Source organism: Myxine glutinosa, chromosome 7 (genome assembly GCF_964187855.1).
Source record: "Myxine glutinosa chromosome 7, kmMyxGlut1.1, whole genome shotgun sequence".
Lineage (NCBI taxonomy): Eukaryota > Metazoa > Chordata > Myxini > Myxiniformes > Myxinidae > Myxine > Myxine glutinosa.
Genome location: NC_136267.1, coordinates 54811886 through 54831588, shown reverse-complemented (window position 1 = coordinate 54831588; position 19703 = coordinate 54811886). Strand labels below are relative to the sequence as shown.

The 19703-nt window shown below is 43.1% G+C and overlaps 2 protein-coding genes across 6 annotated transcripts in view; one reads left to right on the top strand and one right to left on the bottom strand.

Annotated features, from left to right (window-relative positions):
- Positions 1–2682: 2682 nt before the first annotated feature.
- The window catches only part of APTX (aprataxin), a 152312-nt gene continuing 135291 nt past the window's right edge, over positions 2683–19703 (top strand). For 2 of the 5 annotated variants that reach the window (XM_078781744.1, XM_078781740.1), the window contains exon 1: positions 2683–2771. The gene's annotated coding sequence lies outside the window, so the exon portion shown is untranslated. Of the gene's footprint in view, positions 2772–3798; positions 3813–7130; positions 7277–12081; positions 12097–19703 lie in introns of those variants that run through there. The other 3 variants (XM_078781743.1, XM_078781742.1, XM_078781741.1) reach the window with 3 other exon arrangements.
- Positions 12814–16771, bottom strand: LOC144892946 (lysosomal amino acid transporter 1 homolog). The gene is made up of 6 exons (XM_078781747.1): positions 16724–16771; positions 16567–16603; positions 16303–16445; positions 15966–16049; positions 13662–13844; positions 12814–13466 (listed from the first exon to the last, which is right to left on the bottom strand). Exons 3-6 carry the CDS (start codon positions 16417–16419, stop codon positions 13404–13406), a joined length of 447 nt encoding a protein of 148 aa, XP_078637873.1. The 5' UTR covers positions 16420–16445; positions 16567–16603; positions 16724–16771; the 3' UTR covers positions 12814–13403.

Here is a 19703-nt window from a genome sequence, read left to right as displayed (position 1 = left end):
ACCGCAGCAAACTTGAAGTCATTCAGGCTAAAGCCCCACGTGTCTGTCTGGGCGCTTTAGTGCGTACACCCATCTCCGCCCTTTTGGTGGAGGCCGGGGATATGCCTCTATCCCTCGGCTGGGAGGTGTCCAGGTTAAAATTCTGGGCCAAATCTATATCCTCTGGGACCAATCACCCAGTCCAAGCTGTTTTTGCAGACTGTTGGGAGTATGAGGCATGGGGCAAAAATCTAAATTCCGCTCCCTTTGGGATGGCCTGGAGGCGGGTAGCAGGTGAAATGGGTCTGGACTCCTTGCCCATTGAGTCCGTCAATAAAGTTCCAATCTGGCCCCCCCCTGGACTCTTACTATGCCTCAAATCCACCTGGATCTATGGGGGAGAGTTGACAAGGATAACCCCTCTGCTTCCTGCATCCAGGCGATTGAGTTCATCCATTCGGTTTGGAGTCAATCTCTCCACGTTTACATGGATGGTTCCAAAGTCCCTTCCCTAGGGAGAACTGCAGCAGCAATATGTATCCCTGATGTTAAGATGACAAAGGCTAAGAGGTTATCTGACCATCTCTCAGTCTTCGCAGCGGAACTCTTTGCTATCGTATTGGCACTGGAATGGATAATCGAGTTCAACCCTCTCAGTTCCATGATCTTTTCTGATTCCCTCTCTGCACTGAAGGCACTAGAGTCTCTACAGGAGGGATGCAGATTTGACCTGGTGCTCGAAGTATTGCACCTGATCAACATAGCTAGTTGGAGAGGATCTGTGGTCAATCTGTACTGGATCCCCGCTCATGTGGGCATCGGAGGGAACGAGGCCTGTGACCTTGCAGCCAAGTGTGCGATCACATCCGAATGCGTCACCCAAATCCCTTTGGGACCGTCTGAAATTGTGAATGTGGTCAGGGACATGATCGTCAAAAAATGGCAATCCCAGTGGGACACCACCACGAAGGGGAGGTTTTGTGACAGGGTGAATCCAGACGTGACCCCCCCCCCCCTCCCTGTTCGGCTACCTCAGCTGCCCCGCAGAGACCCATAGGTGGCTTTCTCCAGGCTTAGACCTGGGCACTGTCACCTTAATGCATACCTTCACGTGATAGGGTGTCACCCTTCCGGGACTTGAGACGCCTGTAGGGAACCCGAAGATTTATCCCACTTATTTATGGGATGCTGGCAAAACGACGGACCGAGGTTGCTCCTATTTAAAATCGTTAGAGAGGAGGGGGTCGGTGGGTCTGACCTGCCCATCATTTTTGGTCATTTAAACCAGAAGCATCCTCGTTTGCGCAAGGCGGTCCTAAACGTTTTGAAAGCGTGTGGGAGACCTATATATTTCTATGGATGTCCCATAGCCCTCCTTTTCAATACTTTATTATTATTAGCCGGTGAAGCCGGTGTTGTGAATGAACGCGTACGTATTATGTTGAAAAGCCAGATTTTGCTGGATCCCTTGAGAATTTCGAAGCTTTGACGCACCAAATCACTCCATGGAGGCCGCCATCTTGCGGATGCGGAAGTATGCATAACAAATTGAAAAAAGTTCAATATGAGTTTGTTTCACCCGTCTTTTTTTGATTCACAATCTTATGCACCTCTAATTTGTAATTGAAATACTTTAAGACCAACCTCAGCCCGCACGGGCCTGGTTATCTTCAACGAAAATCGTCACCAAACACCGGAACCAATGAGATTCGAGCATTTGAAAAAATATTTCAAAAACCAAATCACTCAATGGAGGCCGCCATCTTCCGGATGCGGAAGTATGCATTAAAAAATTGCGAAAAAGTTCAATAGGAGTTTGTTTCACCCGTCTTTGTTTGATGCACAATCTTATGCACCCCTAATTTGTAATTAAAATACTTTAAGACCAACCTCGTTCCCCGGGCCCGCACAGGCCCTGGTTATCTTCAGCGAAAATCGTCACCAAACACTGGAACCAATGAGATTCGAGCATTTGAAAAAATATTTCAAAAAAGCTTTTTACCACATTTCGGACGCTGAAAACGGCGTCAAATATTCTAAAATTGACGAAGAATTATTTTTTAGAAATCTCGCGGCCGTAGGGGATAGTTTTTCACGGCCGGAAATATCCGAAGTTGAGACGAAATTCACCGAATTAATCAAGAAGGACATTTTATAAATTTTAATCTCATCCAGAATGCAAATGGTGTCATTTTGAACTAGGTACGGTACCTACTACACCTACCTACTACCAACTACCTAAGCTACTGATGCCATAGTGATGGGTAAAATAGTGGCAAGAGGCTTTGGATTCGCCGGCTCATTGCGGCTTTGCAGTCGGGTACTAGTATTATTTATTTATTTATTTATTTTTGTAACACAGTGATGTTCAGGCACGTGGCGTGTATAGAGCCTCACGGCTCTGAAAACGCCATAAAACCCAAAAGAAGACGAAGAAGAATGTGCACTCATTTCTTCTTCCTCGTCTTCTTCTGCTTTTGTATGCAGCAAATGGCTGCGGGGGCATCACCTGCTGGTGGCACGGATGTGCTGTTGAAGGAATGCCACCTGTTGGTTAGAACAGGATGTTGGTATTTATACCCCCTTGTAGGAACCCCGTAGGTTTGGAATCGGACTTTGGAATTTGGCCAGGGTGCCAGCAATAGCTCGCAAAGGATGGGTAAAACCAAGGGTGAACTCGATTGGTCTAGATTGCCCCACCCCACAGTAAGCCTTTACCCTCCATTGTTATCAGTGGATGATAAAACTCGGCCCAGAAGTTGAAAACATCAAGCAATAGGTCGCAGAGGAAGGTAAGACATCTTCTTGCTATTGTGAAAGTAAATATACAGTGAACTTTCAGGTTATATGACCCTCTGACTACGCTCACTATTAATAGTGCTGCAACACTCTGCAAGTTCCAAGCTCAATCTCTTGCCAGTGTTTTGTATAATTTTTGGTGTTTCCAAACGAAACTTTTAATTCTACTTTCTCATAAATACTGTGAAAGTTTTCCCATTTTTTTGACTTATGAATGGCAGTCTTTCAGATTTTAACTAGACCGGCACTCGGTAGAACGCATACCTCCACCTGGTGAACAGTTTACATCCCACTGATAGGCCGGATCTGGATTCGCACCTGAACCAAAATCGAATCGGCTTGTTCTTGTCACCCAACCAACTCATCCACCAAGTTTTGTCATAACTCGTCCGAAACCTTTTGAGTTGTCGTGCTGTATATCGTTTTTGGTACCATCCCATCCCTCAATGGTGAAGAAACACTTATTACACTCTCGTGTCCGGATCCGTATTCAAATCTTCACCAACATCTCATCACTTCTTCCCTGTCACATACCCAACCTGCCCACAAAGTTTTGTCCGTATCCGTCTACAGCTTTTTGAGATATCGTGCTATATGTGAGTAGTTATTTACTTTTAACAAGTCATACTGTTCCAATTTGTTGGAAAAAGTCCATCATTATTCCCACGCCACAAAAGGTTCACCCAAGACAGCTCAATGATTTATAGACCTGTTGCCCTTACCTTCATCTTGCGTAAATGTATGCAGAAATTGATGGTGAAGTTTATAACATCAGTAAATCCTAAACTGGATCCTTTACAATTTGCATACAAAGCAAGACGAGGTGTTGAAGATACCTGGCTCAGTTTACTTCATCTAATCACAAGTCACCTTGACCGGAATGGAACCTATGTCCGTGTGTTATTTATTGATTTTCCCATCAGACTTTAACACTATCCAACTATTTACCTTCTGAAAGTTTTGAGTGACCTGTGCTTGAACCCCCATATCATACTTTGGGTGGAAAGCTTTTTTTACGAGGCCGTCTTCAGCAGGTGAGGGTGAACGGTAGTTTATCAAAGTTATCAATCTTGAATACTGGTGCTCCACAAGGCTGTGTATTGTCACCTCCACTGTTCAGTTTGTACACCAATGGATGCGTGGCTCTTAAAGAAGTTTGTAACTTTATTAAGTATGCAGACGATGCCGCCATCGTTGGCTGTCTTTCCAATCAATCATCCTTTGTATTGTACCTCGATGAGATTGACACATTGAACAAGTGGTGTGGGGACTTTTGTCTTACTCTGAATGTGTGTCAAACTAAAGAGATTATTTTGGACTTTTGGAAACGTCACAATCATGACCCTGTAACCATAAATGGTGGTAAGGTGGAAATTGTTAACAAATTTAAATACCTGGACACCATAATTAACAACAAGTTAACTTTTGATGGAAATACTGATTCTGTATTTTTGTACAATACATCGATGCAAAGATTGTATCTTCTCAGGCAGTTGAATTCATTTGGTGTTAGCAACGTGTGATGCTGATGTTGACCAATTTCTAACTGATTAGTGCTTTGTCATTTAATTTGATTTCCTGGTCCAGTTATCTTAATGTGCGGAATAAGTCACGATTGAGAAAGGTCATGACTCTGGTATTTAAAGTGTGTGGATCTTCAACCAGTCTGGAGTCTCTGTACTTGCGAGCATTGAAAAGGAAGGCGGTGCAGGTGTGTACCGATGAAAATCATTTCTTGAACGGACTTTTGGAAAAACTGCCATCAGGGAGACGCTTTCGTGTAAGGAGGATGAAGAAGAACATTTTCAAAAAGTCATTTGTACCTCGTGCAATTCAAATGCTAAATTCAAATTCCCAGACATTTTACCAACCGATTGCTCTGAAACCCGATACAGCTTCTACTCGATGGTCCATAGAATCGCTCAACCTTAGCATTTTCAATTTTGTATCAAGGATCCTCCTGGGGGTTAGAGGGGCTCCCAGGACATCCCCCCAGATAAGCAGAGGTCTGAACTACAACCTTAAGAGATGACTGCCAGGCGCCAGCCCACTCGGGGCTATTTATTTGTAAACTAGCCGAAACCCGTGGAACATCCACGGAAGGGAGGATGTGGTGTATGGATAGAGTGTACCATTATGGATGGCATAGGGGATTTGCTTGTCCGAGTAAGAGTTAGGAAGAAAGATGAGAATGAAGAGTGCATATATGAACAACGTATTTATTGCAATCTACTTAAATGACAACGCTACGATATACTTTTGAAAAATGAATGGATTCGTAATAGGAATCGGCATAGCACCAGATGGCTTGCTTCGCCTTCACCCAGCAGACGCCAATACGATGGCGTCGTATCGGCAGTTAATCGGATGCTTTTGGGCCCCAAAGTCGACTAATTCAGATTTTTCGAGTATGGCTGTACGTGATAAACAAAGAGCGTGGTTGGAAGAAATTATGGTAAACCCACCTGATGAGGTTAGCGTACACCACGATCGACGACACCGGCACAAATGCATGCTCAGGATTGTCCACTCAGTGGACGGCTTGCTGTCGCCTTCGACTGTCCAATCAGCGGACGGCTTGCTTCGCCTTCACCCAGCAGACGCCAATAAGATGGCGTCGTATCGGCAGTTAATCGGATGCTTTTGGGCCCCACCGTCGGCTAATTCAGATTTTTCGAGTATGGCTGTATGTGATAAACAAAGAGCGCGGTTCGTAGATCGTAAATCCATTCGTGCCGTGGGCATCGGGTCACTGGGTGCTGCGTAAAAGGGATAACAAAGTCGAGTCCTTACGCTATTATTATATAGATACAAAAATAATTTCAGATGAAAGAAACGTACCATATGGTATGGTATAGTGAAATGTGTTAAGTTAAAGACTGGCATGCCTGAGGACAAACCGGCGTGATGATGCCAGGTATGTTTATTTGAATGCGACATTTTCATGATCGGGGCACAAATAATTGTAAAGATTATCTGACCTTATTTACCTCGTTTAGAATTCTGCTGCTAGATGTTTGTTGCCAGAAACCTTTAGCCTGCCTGTGTGTCATGGCTGGGAAAATTGTTTGGAGTCTACAGTGTAATTGCTGAGACAATAAAAAATAATCTTTATGTCCGAAATGTCCATTCCCGGACAAAAACCAAGTCGTTCTTTGAAGCTGGGGAAAGGTTATGTTCTTTTGCGGTTCTGTAGCCTCGGACTCCCGAGATATGTTCATTTCCCCTTGAATCAATGGATTGTTTATGGAATAATCATCCACGACGAATAGTTCACTCTTGATACCTGATAATAGTCAGGTACCGAGTTTGGTGACTGCTATCTATGTCTTTACCGTTATCAATCGGGAACAGGCTGTTTTTTTGTTGTTTTTAGTTCCCTGCGTGCCTAATTGGTGCCTCCGCCGCACCAACCATGTCTGAGATATTTGGCGGCCATTTTGAAGACGAAAGAGACTGATGAATGTTCACGGATTTTGTGAAGTTCTAGAACTGAGAACGTCTTTCAAATTGATCGTCTTTACCATTACCGTCCATTGAACAAATGTAGAACTAGAATGGCAATCGGTAGAGTGCATACCTCTACCGATTGCCATTCGAGTTCGAGATTTGTTCAATGGACGGTAATGGTAAAGACCTCTGGAGAAGAAAGAAATCAGTTTTTCAGGTTCGTGAGCTTAAATCATTGAATCAAACATGCACATGGAAGAGATTATACAGTACAGCACACAACACAACAGGCAGTCCAGAAAATCTCTTGCCCAAGGGTACAGTTCGTGCTCTCTTATACATTCTTGGTTTGAGATGAGGGAGGGATTTTGATGGTGGGAGGGAGCCTTGGAAAATATTGAGGTCATGGGAATAGAGAATTGATGTCAGTGTGTCTCAATGCTTAGCCAATGAGGAGTCCTGAACTAGTTACATTTCTTAACTAGAACGGCACTCAGTAGAGAGCATACCGATGTCTGGTTGGCCATATCACTCAATGGTGAAGAATCACTTTTAAAATTCTACTATCCGGATCCGAATCCGGATCTTCACCAAAATCGAATCGATGTGTCCTTGTCACACACACAACCTGTCCACCAAGTTTCGGCCAAATTCACCCATAACATTTGAGATATCCTGCTATGTATCATTTTTGGCCCTATCTCCCAATGGTGAAGAATCACTTAAAAATTAAATAATTCTCATATCCGAATGGATGCGCTTTTGAGTTGAGACAAGGAGGGACGAAAAAGAGCTGGGTCATCAGAGAAAGAGCGCGTAAGGAGGAGAGAACCCGTCACGCCAGACCCCCCCACCAGCGCATCGGCTCCACCAAGCAGCTCCGACCCGTGATCCCGCGCACACGACAGGCCCGGTGGCATCAGCGGCCGTCGAGGTCCAGCCCGACGTCCCGTGCGGGATCAAGCTCCAGCCAGCTCCGTGCCGTCCCCCCCCCCCCCCCCCTCCAGCCACACACCTCCTTCCAGCAATCCACTCTGCAATTCCCCGCGTGAGTCAGTGTCTTTGTTTGTTCTGTCCTGGGAATAAGTTAAGTCTGTATAACTATAAGCTAGTATTTGCACTGTGTCACCTGCGTCTTATGTGTTGTAAATAAACCTTGATTGCTCCTTTTTGCTTGTGTAAATAATAAATCCCATTACTCGTCTGTACGTCTTCCCGTTTTATTCCTTTTCCTCTTTGCATTGCGTCGTTTTCGTCTTTTCCCTCATTGAGCAGCTGCGGTGCGATCCGGCCAACGTTTGGGCGGGATCGGGTTCTAATTGGGGAGTAACTGTGCGGACGCGGTAATACCAACCGCTCGGTAAAATAACATCTCTAAGCCGCGTCTGTAACAATAACAATAACATCCACCACCCCCCAATTGTTACGGGTCGCGGACAGATGTTATATCGACCGAGCGGTGGTGTATTACCGCGACCTAACAGGATCCCCGACTCACCCGATTCACCCAGACGTTGGCCGGATCGCACCGCAGCTAGTCAATAGGGAAAAGACAAAGGCGACACGGATGTGAAGAAGAAGAAGACAAGACTCAGATCTTCACCAAATTCGAATCGCCCTTATCAGACACCCAACCGGTCTACCAAGTTCCGTCCACAACTTTTTGAGATATCCTGCTGTGTCGTTTTTGGCCCTATCTCCCAATCACTTAAAAATTCTACTAGCCGGATCGGGATCTTCACCAAAATCTAATCATTTCGTCCTCGTCACATACGCTACATTTCTGCCAAATTTCGTCCGAATCCGTCCACAACTTTTTGAGATATTTTGTTCACAAACAAACAGACAAACAAACAGACAGACAAACGGACAGACAAGGGTGAAAACATAACCTCCATCCACCTTTGCTGGCGCAGGTAGTAACAAGCCAGTTCCCAGATTACAGTATGTAAGCAAGGCAAGTCAGCTTGTTGTTTTTCTCCTTACTGGGGTAAAGAGCATTAGTTAATTCATTTTCAAAGCCAGCTCACTACGTGGCATTGAAGCTTGCCCGCCGAGAGTATATATTTGATACCATTGCTTTGTTAATATTTGATAGTTATTTAAATGCATATAATTGATGATAAGTATTTAACTGAGCTTACATATCTAATCCAAGCGAGAATACCGATACGAAAAGGAGGAATGTAGGGATTTTTAGGAGCATGGTTCAGGCATTCTGTATGGATGGATTTCGAAAGACTGTTAGATTTATTAGGTGATTCCAGTCCATTCTGATATACAACCTGCAATGCCATTATGGGGGGAGGGGGGCATAAAGTATTTGAATAAAATTCAATTCCACACCTCCATCAGGCTGAACAGTTTTACATTTTATATCCAACGATTATCGGCCAAATCTACATCTAGACCTGAGACAAAATCAAATCGGCATGTTCTTGTCACCAACTTTTTTAGACATCATGCTGTGTATCGTTTTTGGCCCCATCTCCCAATGGTGAAGAATCAATTAATAAATTTAATAATTCTCATATCCGAATCCATATTCAGATCTTCACCAAAATAGAATCTACGTGTCGTTGTGACACATTCAACCGGTCCACCAAGTTTCGTCCAAGTCCGTCCACAACTTTAGATATCCTGCTATGTATCGTTTTTGGCCCTATCTCGCAATGGTGAAGAATCACTTTAAAAATTCTACTAGCCGGATCCGAATCCGGATCTTCACCAAAATCGAAACATTTCATCCTTGTCACATACGCTACATCTCTGCCAAATTTCATCCAAATGCGCATCCATACCTTTTTGAGAAATCTTGCTCACAGACAGACAAAGGTGAAACTATAACCTCCATCTCCCTTCGGTGGGAGAGGTAACTATGCGTGTAAGGGGTCTGCCGAAATTCAGGCCATGCACTGTTTTTCTCATTGAAGTCCAACCTGAACAAGTAGATGAGATGGATGTGCTCATCAACAGTCTCATGGACCCCTGGTTAGCACCATTAAGGGTACAATCTTCTTCGTTCTTACGCAGCACAAGGCTGTGGAGTAGCATCATTGGCTGAGGATGCGGCTGTGTTGCTGATGCAACGACCTCTGCTGGTTATGGCAGGAATTTGGAGTTTGGCCATGGTGCCGGCAATAGCTCGCCTACTCTTTGCAAAGGACACCATGGATCTTTAATGTCCACCAACAAATGTTGGCAGACGCCCATTTAACATCTGAAGACGTCTGAAGGATGGCACACGCATTGATGAATCACATTATCTGTGAAACACCGGGATGATCGTTTATAGCGGAGTCGGAATTCAAAACCGGGTTAGACAACATGGAGTCGAGTGTGAATACCTCTCGGCTATCCTGTTATTCCTGAAAACTTCAATGAAAATCTATATAATCTTGCACAATGAACCGGGAGAATTGGCACACCGCAAGCTCTCATGTTATTTCAGTAGGCCTATTATGGTACAGAATCCTAGCTCTATTACTCACCAGTTGAGGTATCCTTCTCTGAAGCGACAGATTGCGGAAGTCAAAAAATAGGTCGTCGGTGGAGAAAAAACATTGTTTTGAACGTATATGGGCAGAATCACAACATAGTGACAGACAATCTGGAATCTTTTGAAGGCATACTGGATTATTTGAAGGCCTACTGGAAGGGTTGGGTCGCCAACATGACTAAGGCACCATCACAGCTGCACCAATCGCCATTGGGTCCAAGGGAACCTTTTACAAAGGCCAAATGATCAATCGCGTCGGTAAGATGGTTCAACAGCAATATCTTGAAAGGGGCGGCGACAGTTAAAACAAGACAGAGCAATCAGAGATTGCAGACCCTCGCCAGGACGTGTTTTCAGTGGTTTTTAAGGCTTTTGAAGCAAAACAAATATGGCGGCCGAACACGTGACCGATGACGTCATCTTTTTATCCACCAATTTCTCCCTAGATGATGTTCAAGAAATTTCATCTTGATCGGATTTAGTTTTGTACTTGTCGAATTATGACGTCATAATGAAGGCTCCTATGACATCTTCAGTAACATATGTTAATCCACATGGAGAGTTCTTTACAATGAGCCATGTCTCAATTTTTTATATGCAACGCTTTCGGAGATATAGAGGTGCAATTTTTTCGGTTTGCCCAATATGGCGCCCGTACCACGTGACCTATAACGTCATAATTATCATTAAAATTTTTTTACAGGTGGAGGTGCACCTGTGGTGAAAATTTCCTGTCGATCGGACCAACGGTTGCAGAGAAAATCATATTTATTCTGTGCGGACAAACGAACAAACAGCCAGACAGACAAATAAAAAAATCAATCAGATTTTGGCAAAACTTGGCAAAACTTGGCAAAACAGAACACTTGGCAAACAAAGTAGAGCACTTGGCAACAAGCACAGACAAACAGACAAACAGAAAAGTAGAGCACAGACAAATAAAAAAATCAATCAGATTTTGGCAAAACTTGGCAAAACAGAACACTTGGCAAACAAAGTAGAGCACTTGGCAACAAGCACAGACAAACAGACAAACAGAAAAGTAGAGCACAGACAAATAAAAAAATCAATCAGATTTTGGCAACACTTGGCAAAACAGAACAAAGTAGAGCATCCTTTTGACCTCAAAAATAATTTGTGGTTGAATTCAGTGACCTGACATGCAAATCGTCTTCAAAGTTTAAGTCAATCGGATGAAAATTGACAATTTTTTAAATCTGGCCTATGTTGACCTCAAAAATAATTGGTGGCTGGTTTCAGTTAGCTGATATGAAAATACTTTTCAAATTTCAAGCAAATCTTATGAAAATTGAGGATTTTAGAAATTTGAAAAAAGTGGTTGACCTTTGGCATATGTTGACCTTGTGACCTATGCTGACCTCAAAAATAGTTGTTGGTTGAATTCAGTTAACTGATATGTAAATTCCCTTCAAATTTCAAGTAAATCGGATAAAAATTGAGGATTTTAGAAATTTGAAAAAAGTAGTTGACCTTTGGCCTATGTTGACCTTGTGACTTACGTTGACCTCAAAAATAAATAATTGGTTGAATTCAGTTACATGATTTGTAAATCCCATTCAATTTTCAAGTCAATCGGATTTAAATTGAGGATTTTAGAAATTTGAAATGGTTGTTGACCTATGGCCTATGCTGATCTTAAAAATCGTTTATGGTTGAATTCAGTTAGCTGATATGAAAATCCCATTCAAATTTCAAGTCAATCGGATTTAAATTGAGGATTTTAGAAATTAGAAAAAAGTGGTTGACCTTTGGCCTATGTTGACCTTTTGACCTCAAAAATATATAGGTTTTTGTCGGAACATAAACTGTAACATTTGGTAACGTTTCGTGAAGATCGGTTTAAAATTGTGACCTGTAGGCAAGTATAAGTGAGCGGACAGACAAACACACACACAAACACACAAACCAGTGATCAACTTTGCAAAAACTTGCATACTTGCATCATACTTGCAAAAAATATATTTTTTTTTTGGCCAAGTAATAAACAGACTCAAATGCAATACCCTCTCCTCAGGCGAGGGTAATGATGATAATCTATAATAATAAAGGGCAGTATGTGTGTATGTTTGTGTGTGTGTGTCTCCTCCGTAATCCCCAAACCATGAAACCCAGTGACCCCAAACTTTGCATGCGCACATCTCGACCTCCATAGTTTTGCATGAATTTAAATGGGTGTTTGGGCGTGTTTTTTGAAGATCATTTAAGCTCACAGCCTTACCTTTGGTTATCCTGCATTCGGGTCGCTCTGCTTAGGGATCGTAATTCCACAATTTTGTCCGCTCAACTCAAGTATGCCTTGCCTCAGAACAGGGCGGTTTCTGTAAAAGAAAGCATCATATCTACGAAAGGTAATATAGCTCATCTTCATATCTACGGATCGCTGTATTCCTGTGTACATCACAATGCTGATAAACGCCAATGTTCATGCCTTTATTTAAGTCCCGCAAACATCGACAATCTCTTCACCCGAACAGAGTTAGAAATTTGTTAACCCCGGAATTGACAGCAGCAGGTCTGACTATTAAAAAAAGTGTTCATTTGTCTAATTCGGACATTGTGGGACGCTCCAGGCATCTCCACAGTATCGTTGGAGTGCTTAAGCTGCTCGGCGAAGCTCTACAAGCAGCTTGGTAATGTAACTCCCCGTTAGATGGAACACCTTTGCTCCCTCCTCAGATTGAGTATTTTATTTATTTCCTACCTTAAAAAAGTAAAAAGGACATACATCGATAAACGGAGGCAGCTCCCTTCCCCCACCCACGGTGTCTCAGGCGGTGCCTCACCTTTGTTGTGCTATTTATTTTCTCACTTTTTGTGCGATCTGCTTTCATAATATACGACCCTTCACTTCCACATAACGACATAACAAAATATAGTCTTTCTATTTCTAATACATTGTCTTTCTGCCAAGTATGAACAAAATCGGTCCACACATCTCCGAGATATGGTTGCGGACAGACGGATGGACGAGATCCAATCCAAAAGCCCACGTTTCAGACCAAGTTCAATAGGGGCTAATAACCTCGTGTTGGAGTTCCAGCATGTTGGTTCGAGCAGTGAATTTCAAACTCAAAGATAAACTTTTTATTCAAACTCGGAAAACATTACAGAGAAACAGAGAAACAATCTGCTTATGTGCTCTTCTTCTTCTTTTTTTTCCCTTTTTTCTTCTTCTTCTTGTGTTCTGACTAAAAAATAGTGTGTACTCACTGACTGACTGACGCCGTGGAAAAATATCGTGGACCCACTGACATAAATTATTAAGCCAGATGTGAAAACAAGCCCGCGTTCACATGGACACCAATAACAACATCAAGAACACCCAAATCAAGAAGTGCAAAAGGCAAAATGATCAATAATTTCCTTTATTTGCTTCATATTCACCCAATAAGCTTCACCACTGATCATAATGGACTCCGAATGAGGTTCCCAGAACACTCCACAACGAGACACCTGTGCTTCCTTGTGCAAGTGGGGAATTTGTGATGGTGCTGACCTTATTTATAACCCGATGGTATGACGTCACAGTGTGTGTGTGTGTGTGTGTGGGTGCGTGTGCACAATTTGTGTGTGTACGTGCACGAGCTGTGCTTGGTGAGGGTAAAGAACGAGGAAGACCCTGGTTCGTGGAGGGGTCCCGTCTTCATCACGTGGCTCATATCTCCATATGCAGGTAATGTTGGCCTGGCTTCTTGTACAGGAAGAACTGGATAATCATCTGTAGGTTTTATCATCAGATAAGGAATAAATTCTGGGAAGTTGGAGAGAAAAAGGCACGGACGAAAAACTTTTCCAAATTCCAACGGAAGACACAAGAAACATTTAAACAAATAAAAAAAGAAAAACTCCATGTCGAATCACGACGTCCGACCGGGATCGGAAACTGATCACACAAGCGGAACAAGATGGATACACCGAAGTCCAGGCAAATTGCTCCGAGGTTCCACAGGAGCCAAGGGAAGTGACGTAGAATGTGACATCCGTTGCTTTCATTCGCTGGTTCTTTAAACAAGATATGAAGAGTGTAAGTGAGATTCCCCAGGATAAGGCAGACGAACAATATCAGGGATACTCCCTCCGTGGACTTTCTATCGAACTGAAACAGAAAAACAAAATGGAGGATTACAAGGCCATCACGTTCATTTAGTCTCCTCTTTTGGACGAGATTTAAAAACAGTATTTCTTATGCACAACCTCTCCCTCTACTCCAAGAGCAGAAGCCACACCAAGGAATATTCAAATCAGATATCGGTGCATTTTTACCCTGCGCTCGCGAAGCGAAAAGTGGGGTTAAGCATTGAGTTACGTACGCCGTTTCTGCATTTTAAAAATGCATTTTCTTGGCAACCGTTGGTCCGATTGACATGAAATTTTCACCATAGGAGGGCCTCCTCCTGCAGAATACTTTAATAAATATTATGACGTCATAGGTCACGTGTTACAGGCGCCATCTTGGAAAAACGTTACACCTCCATATCTCCCAAACCGCCCAATGGGAAAAATAGAAACATGGCTCATTGTCAAGTACTCACTACTCACCGTGGGGAATAAGATATATTGATGATGTTGTCATCGGTGCCTTAATTATGACGTCATAATTCACCAAGTACAACGCTTGATCTGATCAGTATGAAAAACAAATTCCTCTGCAACTGTTAGTCCGATTTGCACAGAATTTTCAGAATATGAGCGGCTCCTTCTGTGGAATGTTTAAAATGATAATTATGACGTCATATGTCACGTGGTACAGGCGCCATCTTGGAAAATTCGAAAAAAGGTTGCACCTCTATTTCTCCGAAACCGCTCCATGGGGAAAAAAACTGAAACATAGCTCATTGTCAAGTACTCCGCTTGGGGAATAAGATATGTTAATGCTGATGTCATCGGTGCTTTAATTATGACATCATAATTCGACAAGCACAATGCTTGATTCGATCAGTATGGATTTTTTTCTCTGCAATTCTTGGTCCGATTGACACGAAATTTTCACCATAGGAGGGCCTCCTCCTGTAGAATATTTTAATGATTATTATGACGTCATAGGTCACGTGGTACAGGCGCCATCTTGGAAAAACTTCGCACCTCTATCTCTGAAACCACTCCATGGAAAAAAATTGAGACCTTGCTCATTGTCACCGACTCCCCATGGGGAATAATATATGTTAATGATGATGTCATCGGTGCCTTTGTTATGACGTCATAATTCGACAAATACAACACTTAGCCATCCGATCATTATTTAAAAAAATTTCAGCAACTGTTGGTCTGATAGACACGAAATTTTCACCATAGGAGCGCCTCCTTTAGAATATTTTAATGCTAATCATCGTCATATGTCATGTGTTACACGCGCCATCTTAGAAAAACCGAAAAACGTTGCACCTCTATATCTCCAAAACCGCTCTATGGAAAAAAATTGAAACGTGGCTCATTATAAATAACTCCATATGGGAAATAGGTGTTGTTAACGATGACGTCATTGGTGCCATATTTATGACGTCATAATTCGACAGGGACAATGCTTAGTCTGATCAGTTTGAAATTTATTGAGCATGATCTATGCAACAATTATTTAGAGAATATAAATTTATGATGTCATTGCTCACGTGGTCTGGCAGCCATATTGGATCAAAAAAAAAGAAACGTTCAAAAACAGAAGATTTGGCTCTCACCAAGATGACTGCGCATGGTAAGTATTCTATGAATACCATCGAGTTTGACTTGGAATGAATGATGTGATGGTGATGCAAGCTAACCATGCTGAACACCACTGACCAACCAATCAGAATGCAGACAAGACCTTAGTGTGTTGATCATTTGTAGAAGAGGTAGGAATGGTGGATATGGAAGAGGCAGGAATGGTGGACATGGAAGAGACAGGAATGGTGGACTTGGAAGAGGCAGGAATGGTGGACATGGTAGAGGCAGGAATGGTGGGGATTTAGAGGTAAGTGTGGCAGAGATGGAAGAGGCAGGAATGGTGGACATGGAAGAGGCAGGTATGGTGAACATGGAAGAGGCAGGTATGGTGGACATGGAAGAGACAGGTATGGTGGACATGGAAGAGACAGGTATGGTGGTGATGGAAGAGGTAGGTATGGTGGAGATGGAAGAGGTAGGTATGGTGGACATGGAAGGGGAAGGAATGGTGGACATGGAATTGTCTGGAATGGTGGATGTGGAAGAAATGTTGGACACGGAAGGGACAATATCGTACATTTTTCGAGAGTCGTGGCAAACGAGCGCCGAAGTAGAACAAACAGGAAAAGACGCCACACAGGTAACCTGTCACCACCTCACTCTGCAGAGAAAACATCATTGTGAAGAGGAACTCGCATTATGACAGACGGTATCATGACGTCATCCCGGCGTGGTGTGATGACATTCACAAGGGACATTGTTACCTTCGGGCCACAAATGGACGAACTAACCCACAGCGATAAATATGAACATTGTATCACGTGCTGTGGATAGTTCATTCAGCGACCCTACTAAATGTGCAGGTAACGCCGCATGCTCAGGTAGGACAATGGGTGTGCTTTACGCCATCTTACATTCTTTGTTGGTCGAAACCTGTTCAGCAAACGGAAATCCGGTCTTCGAAGCAAAGTGGTCAGTGATAGCAGAGTCAGCAGGACGACGAAGATTGAGGATGCGAGTAACCACATCATCGCAAAACGGTTCGTAATCAGACTACCTGTGGATGAAAAAGTAGATATACCTTGACACTAAACCACATTCATCTCAGAATATGATCCTTCATTGTACAAATGGAATACGATATTCACTCGGAATAGGCAGGTGATGCAACGACTCACGTGCGGAACCGCGATTTTTCCACCTGTAGTACAATACCTGGATGACCAACAGGGTATCCATGGAGATTAAACATATGGCTATGCATGTCTGTATCACCGGGACAACAAGAGAAAATGAAAACCACATAAGCGTGTGTCCGTGCATACATATACGTACATAACAAAACTGGGATTACTGTCACGTGCTTCATCATGAGTAACCTGTACCTGTAGAGGCAGTTGATTGGCCAGAAAGCAGCCAATGACGTTGGTCGAGTCTCCGATGAGCAACAGACGGCGGAAGATAGAGGAGAGTGGCTTGCCCACAGAGACCGCTCTACAAGATACCAAAAACAGCCATCTCACACACATTCCACATGGAAATAATATTCAAAAGTGAATGTTTAGCTTTTCAAACGCAGCAGAGGAAGCGGCTGCTGTAAACAGGAGACAGACAAACTCACAGCCAGACACCACGGTTCGCAATATATAATATAGATGACTTCCCTTCCAAGGAACTTCAACACAGAAAGAGACCATTTAGCCCAGCAAGTCTGCCCAATGGTTGCCAACCTATGGCAATTTTTGTTTCACATGGAGTCAATGCGCATGGAAGAGCTAGAACACTGAATTGAGCAAGAAGCTGCAGGACAAAAGGAACAGTACTTCTGCACTTTGCTCCCAGCCCACTCCCAGACCCCCAGCTTACTGTAAGGATGACAGGAAGAAGCAGAAGATGGAGATGAAGCCCATGAAGGTGCTCACATAGTGCGAAGAACTCACGGCACACTCGCCAAATGTCTGTCCCACCAATGGAATGGATCCCTCCGGGCATGGCCAGAATTTGTCATCCAAGTGGAAAAGGTCACATGTGAGCCAACTGCCATCCTTGACTTTGTGTTGAAGCGACAGCATGGCGATCGATCTCAACAACTCCGCGAAACGTGATCTCAGCAGGTAAAGGTAGGAAAAACAATCTGAAAAACAAGAAAGAGCAATCAGAGATTGCAAACCCTCGACAGGGTGTATTTTCAATGGTTTTTAATGCTTTTGTGTTAAAACAAATATGGCGGCCGAACCAGGTGACCGATGACGTCATCATTATTATTTTTTCTCCACCAATTCATGTCAACATGACGCTCAATAAATTTCATCTTGATCGGATCAAGTTTTGTACTTGTCCAATTATGACGTCATAATTGAGGCACCTATGACATCGGCATTAACATATTTTATTCCACATGGAGAGTTCTTTACAATGAGCCATTTCTCAATTTTTTCTATTCAGCACTTTTGGAGATATAGAGGTGCAAAGTTTTTCGGGTTTTCCAAGATGGCGGCTGAACCACGGGGCCTATGACGTCATAATTATCATTTAAAAATTATACAGGTGGAGTTGCACCTATGGTGAAAATTTCCTGTTGATCGAACCAATAGTTGCAGAGAAAATAATATTTATTCTGTGCGGACAAACAGACAGAGACAGATAGATGAAAAATCACTCAAAGAGTGACACTTGGCAAAACAGAACAAAGTAGAATGACACTCGGTAGAGCATCCTTTTGACCTCAAAAATAATTAGTGATTGAATTCAGTGACCTGAAGTGCAAATAGTCTTCAAAGTTTAAGTTAATCGGATGAAAATTGACAATTTTAGAAATTTGGTTTATGTTGACCTTTTGTCCTATGTTGACCTTATGACTTACGTTTATCAAAAAAAAGTTGTTGAAGTGGTTGAATTCAGTTAGCTGATATGAAAATCCTATTCAAATTTCAAGTGAATCGGTTGAACTTTGAGGATTTTAGAAATTCGAAAAAAAGTGGTTGACCTTTGTCCTATGTTTACCTTTTGGCCACTGTTTATCTCAAAAATAGTTGGTGGTTGAATTCAGTTCACTGATATGAAAATCCGATTCAAATTCCAAGTCAATCGGATGAAAATTGAGGATTTTAGAAATTGGGAAAAAAGTGGTTGACCTTTGGCCTATGCTGATCTCAAAAATAGTTTGTGGTTGAATTCAGTTCGCCGATATGAAAATCCTTTTCAAATTTCAAGTCAATCGGATGAAAATTGAGGATTTTAGAAATTCGTAAAAAGTGGTTGACCTTTTTTTTTTTTTTTTTTTGTATACTGAATCGAGGCTCGTGAAAGAGCTAACATTTACTTCACAAACAAATCAACAAGACAAACAAAATATATAAAAAGAGGGAGCGGAAGACAAGATGGGGAGAGAAGGGGAAGCACACAAACATAACATTTGAGAGCAGGGAGATGTGTGGGAGGGAGAGGGCTTGGGGGGAGGAGGCGTGGGAAGGGGGGGGGGGGGTGGGAGAAGTATAAAACACAAGGACACCAGGGACTTCCAGGACAGAAATTGGTATTTCAAAAAAGTGGATTTGGGGTGAAATTAGCGGGGGTAGAAAAGATCAAGGTTTTGGATGGGGGAAGATAAGAGATGGTGGTGAACAGCTGTTTTAAAGACCTGGAGGGTGGAGTGGGATTGAAGAGAGTGAGGGAGTTTGTTCCAGAGGCGGGAGAAAAGAGGCATGAAGGAGTGAAGGTGAGCAGAGAGTCTTGATTTTGGCAGTTTAACCATAAGAGGGTTGCAGGCAGATCTTGTGCGACCTGTAGGAATATTTGCGGGACAGAGCCCAGAGAGAGCTGGGGGGGGGGGGGGGGGCAAGGCCAGAGAGGAGTCGGTAGAAGACGGAAAGACCACCAACCTGCCTGCGTTGAGTGAGTGAGAGGCCCATGGAGTTAGCTTCATCGCGGGAGATTCCAATGATTCTGATGCTTTGGTTTCAACAGCGTGAAGACGAGCTAGGTGTGAGGCAGGAGCACCAGCCCAGAGGGGAGAGCAGTATTCCATTGAGCTGCGGATGAAAGCCTTGTATGTGGTGAGGAGCTCAGGTGTGCCAAGGAAGGACTTCGCACGACGGAGGATGCCCAGTCGGCGACTGGCTTTGGAGGCCAGATTTGAAAGACCAGACCTTTGGTCTGGACCAGAAAGACCAGACCAGGCCAGACCTTCGGCCTATGTTGACCTTTTGACCTAAAAAATATATAGGATTTTGTCGGACCACAAACTCCACCATTGGTGAAGTTTCGTGAAGATCGGTTTAAAATTGTGACCTGCAGGCAATTATAAGTGAGCGGA

Excerpts from the sequence above, each read along its gene's own strand:
- LOC144892946 (XM_078781747.1), bottom strand. The coding sequence starts at position 16,419 with ATGATGTGGTTACTCGCATCCTCAATCTTCGTCGTCCTGCTGACTCTG. Across the intron at positions 16,050-16,302 it reads GGTTTCGACCAACAAAGAAT|AGTGAGGTGGTGACAGGTTA; the intron begins GTAAGATGGCGT and ends TTTTCTCTGCAG. Across the intron at positions 13,845-15,965 it reads TGCCACGACTCTCGAAAAAT|TTCGATAGAAAGTCCACGGA; the intron begins GTACGATATTGT and ends TTTCTGTTTCAG.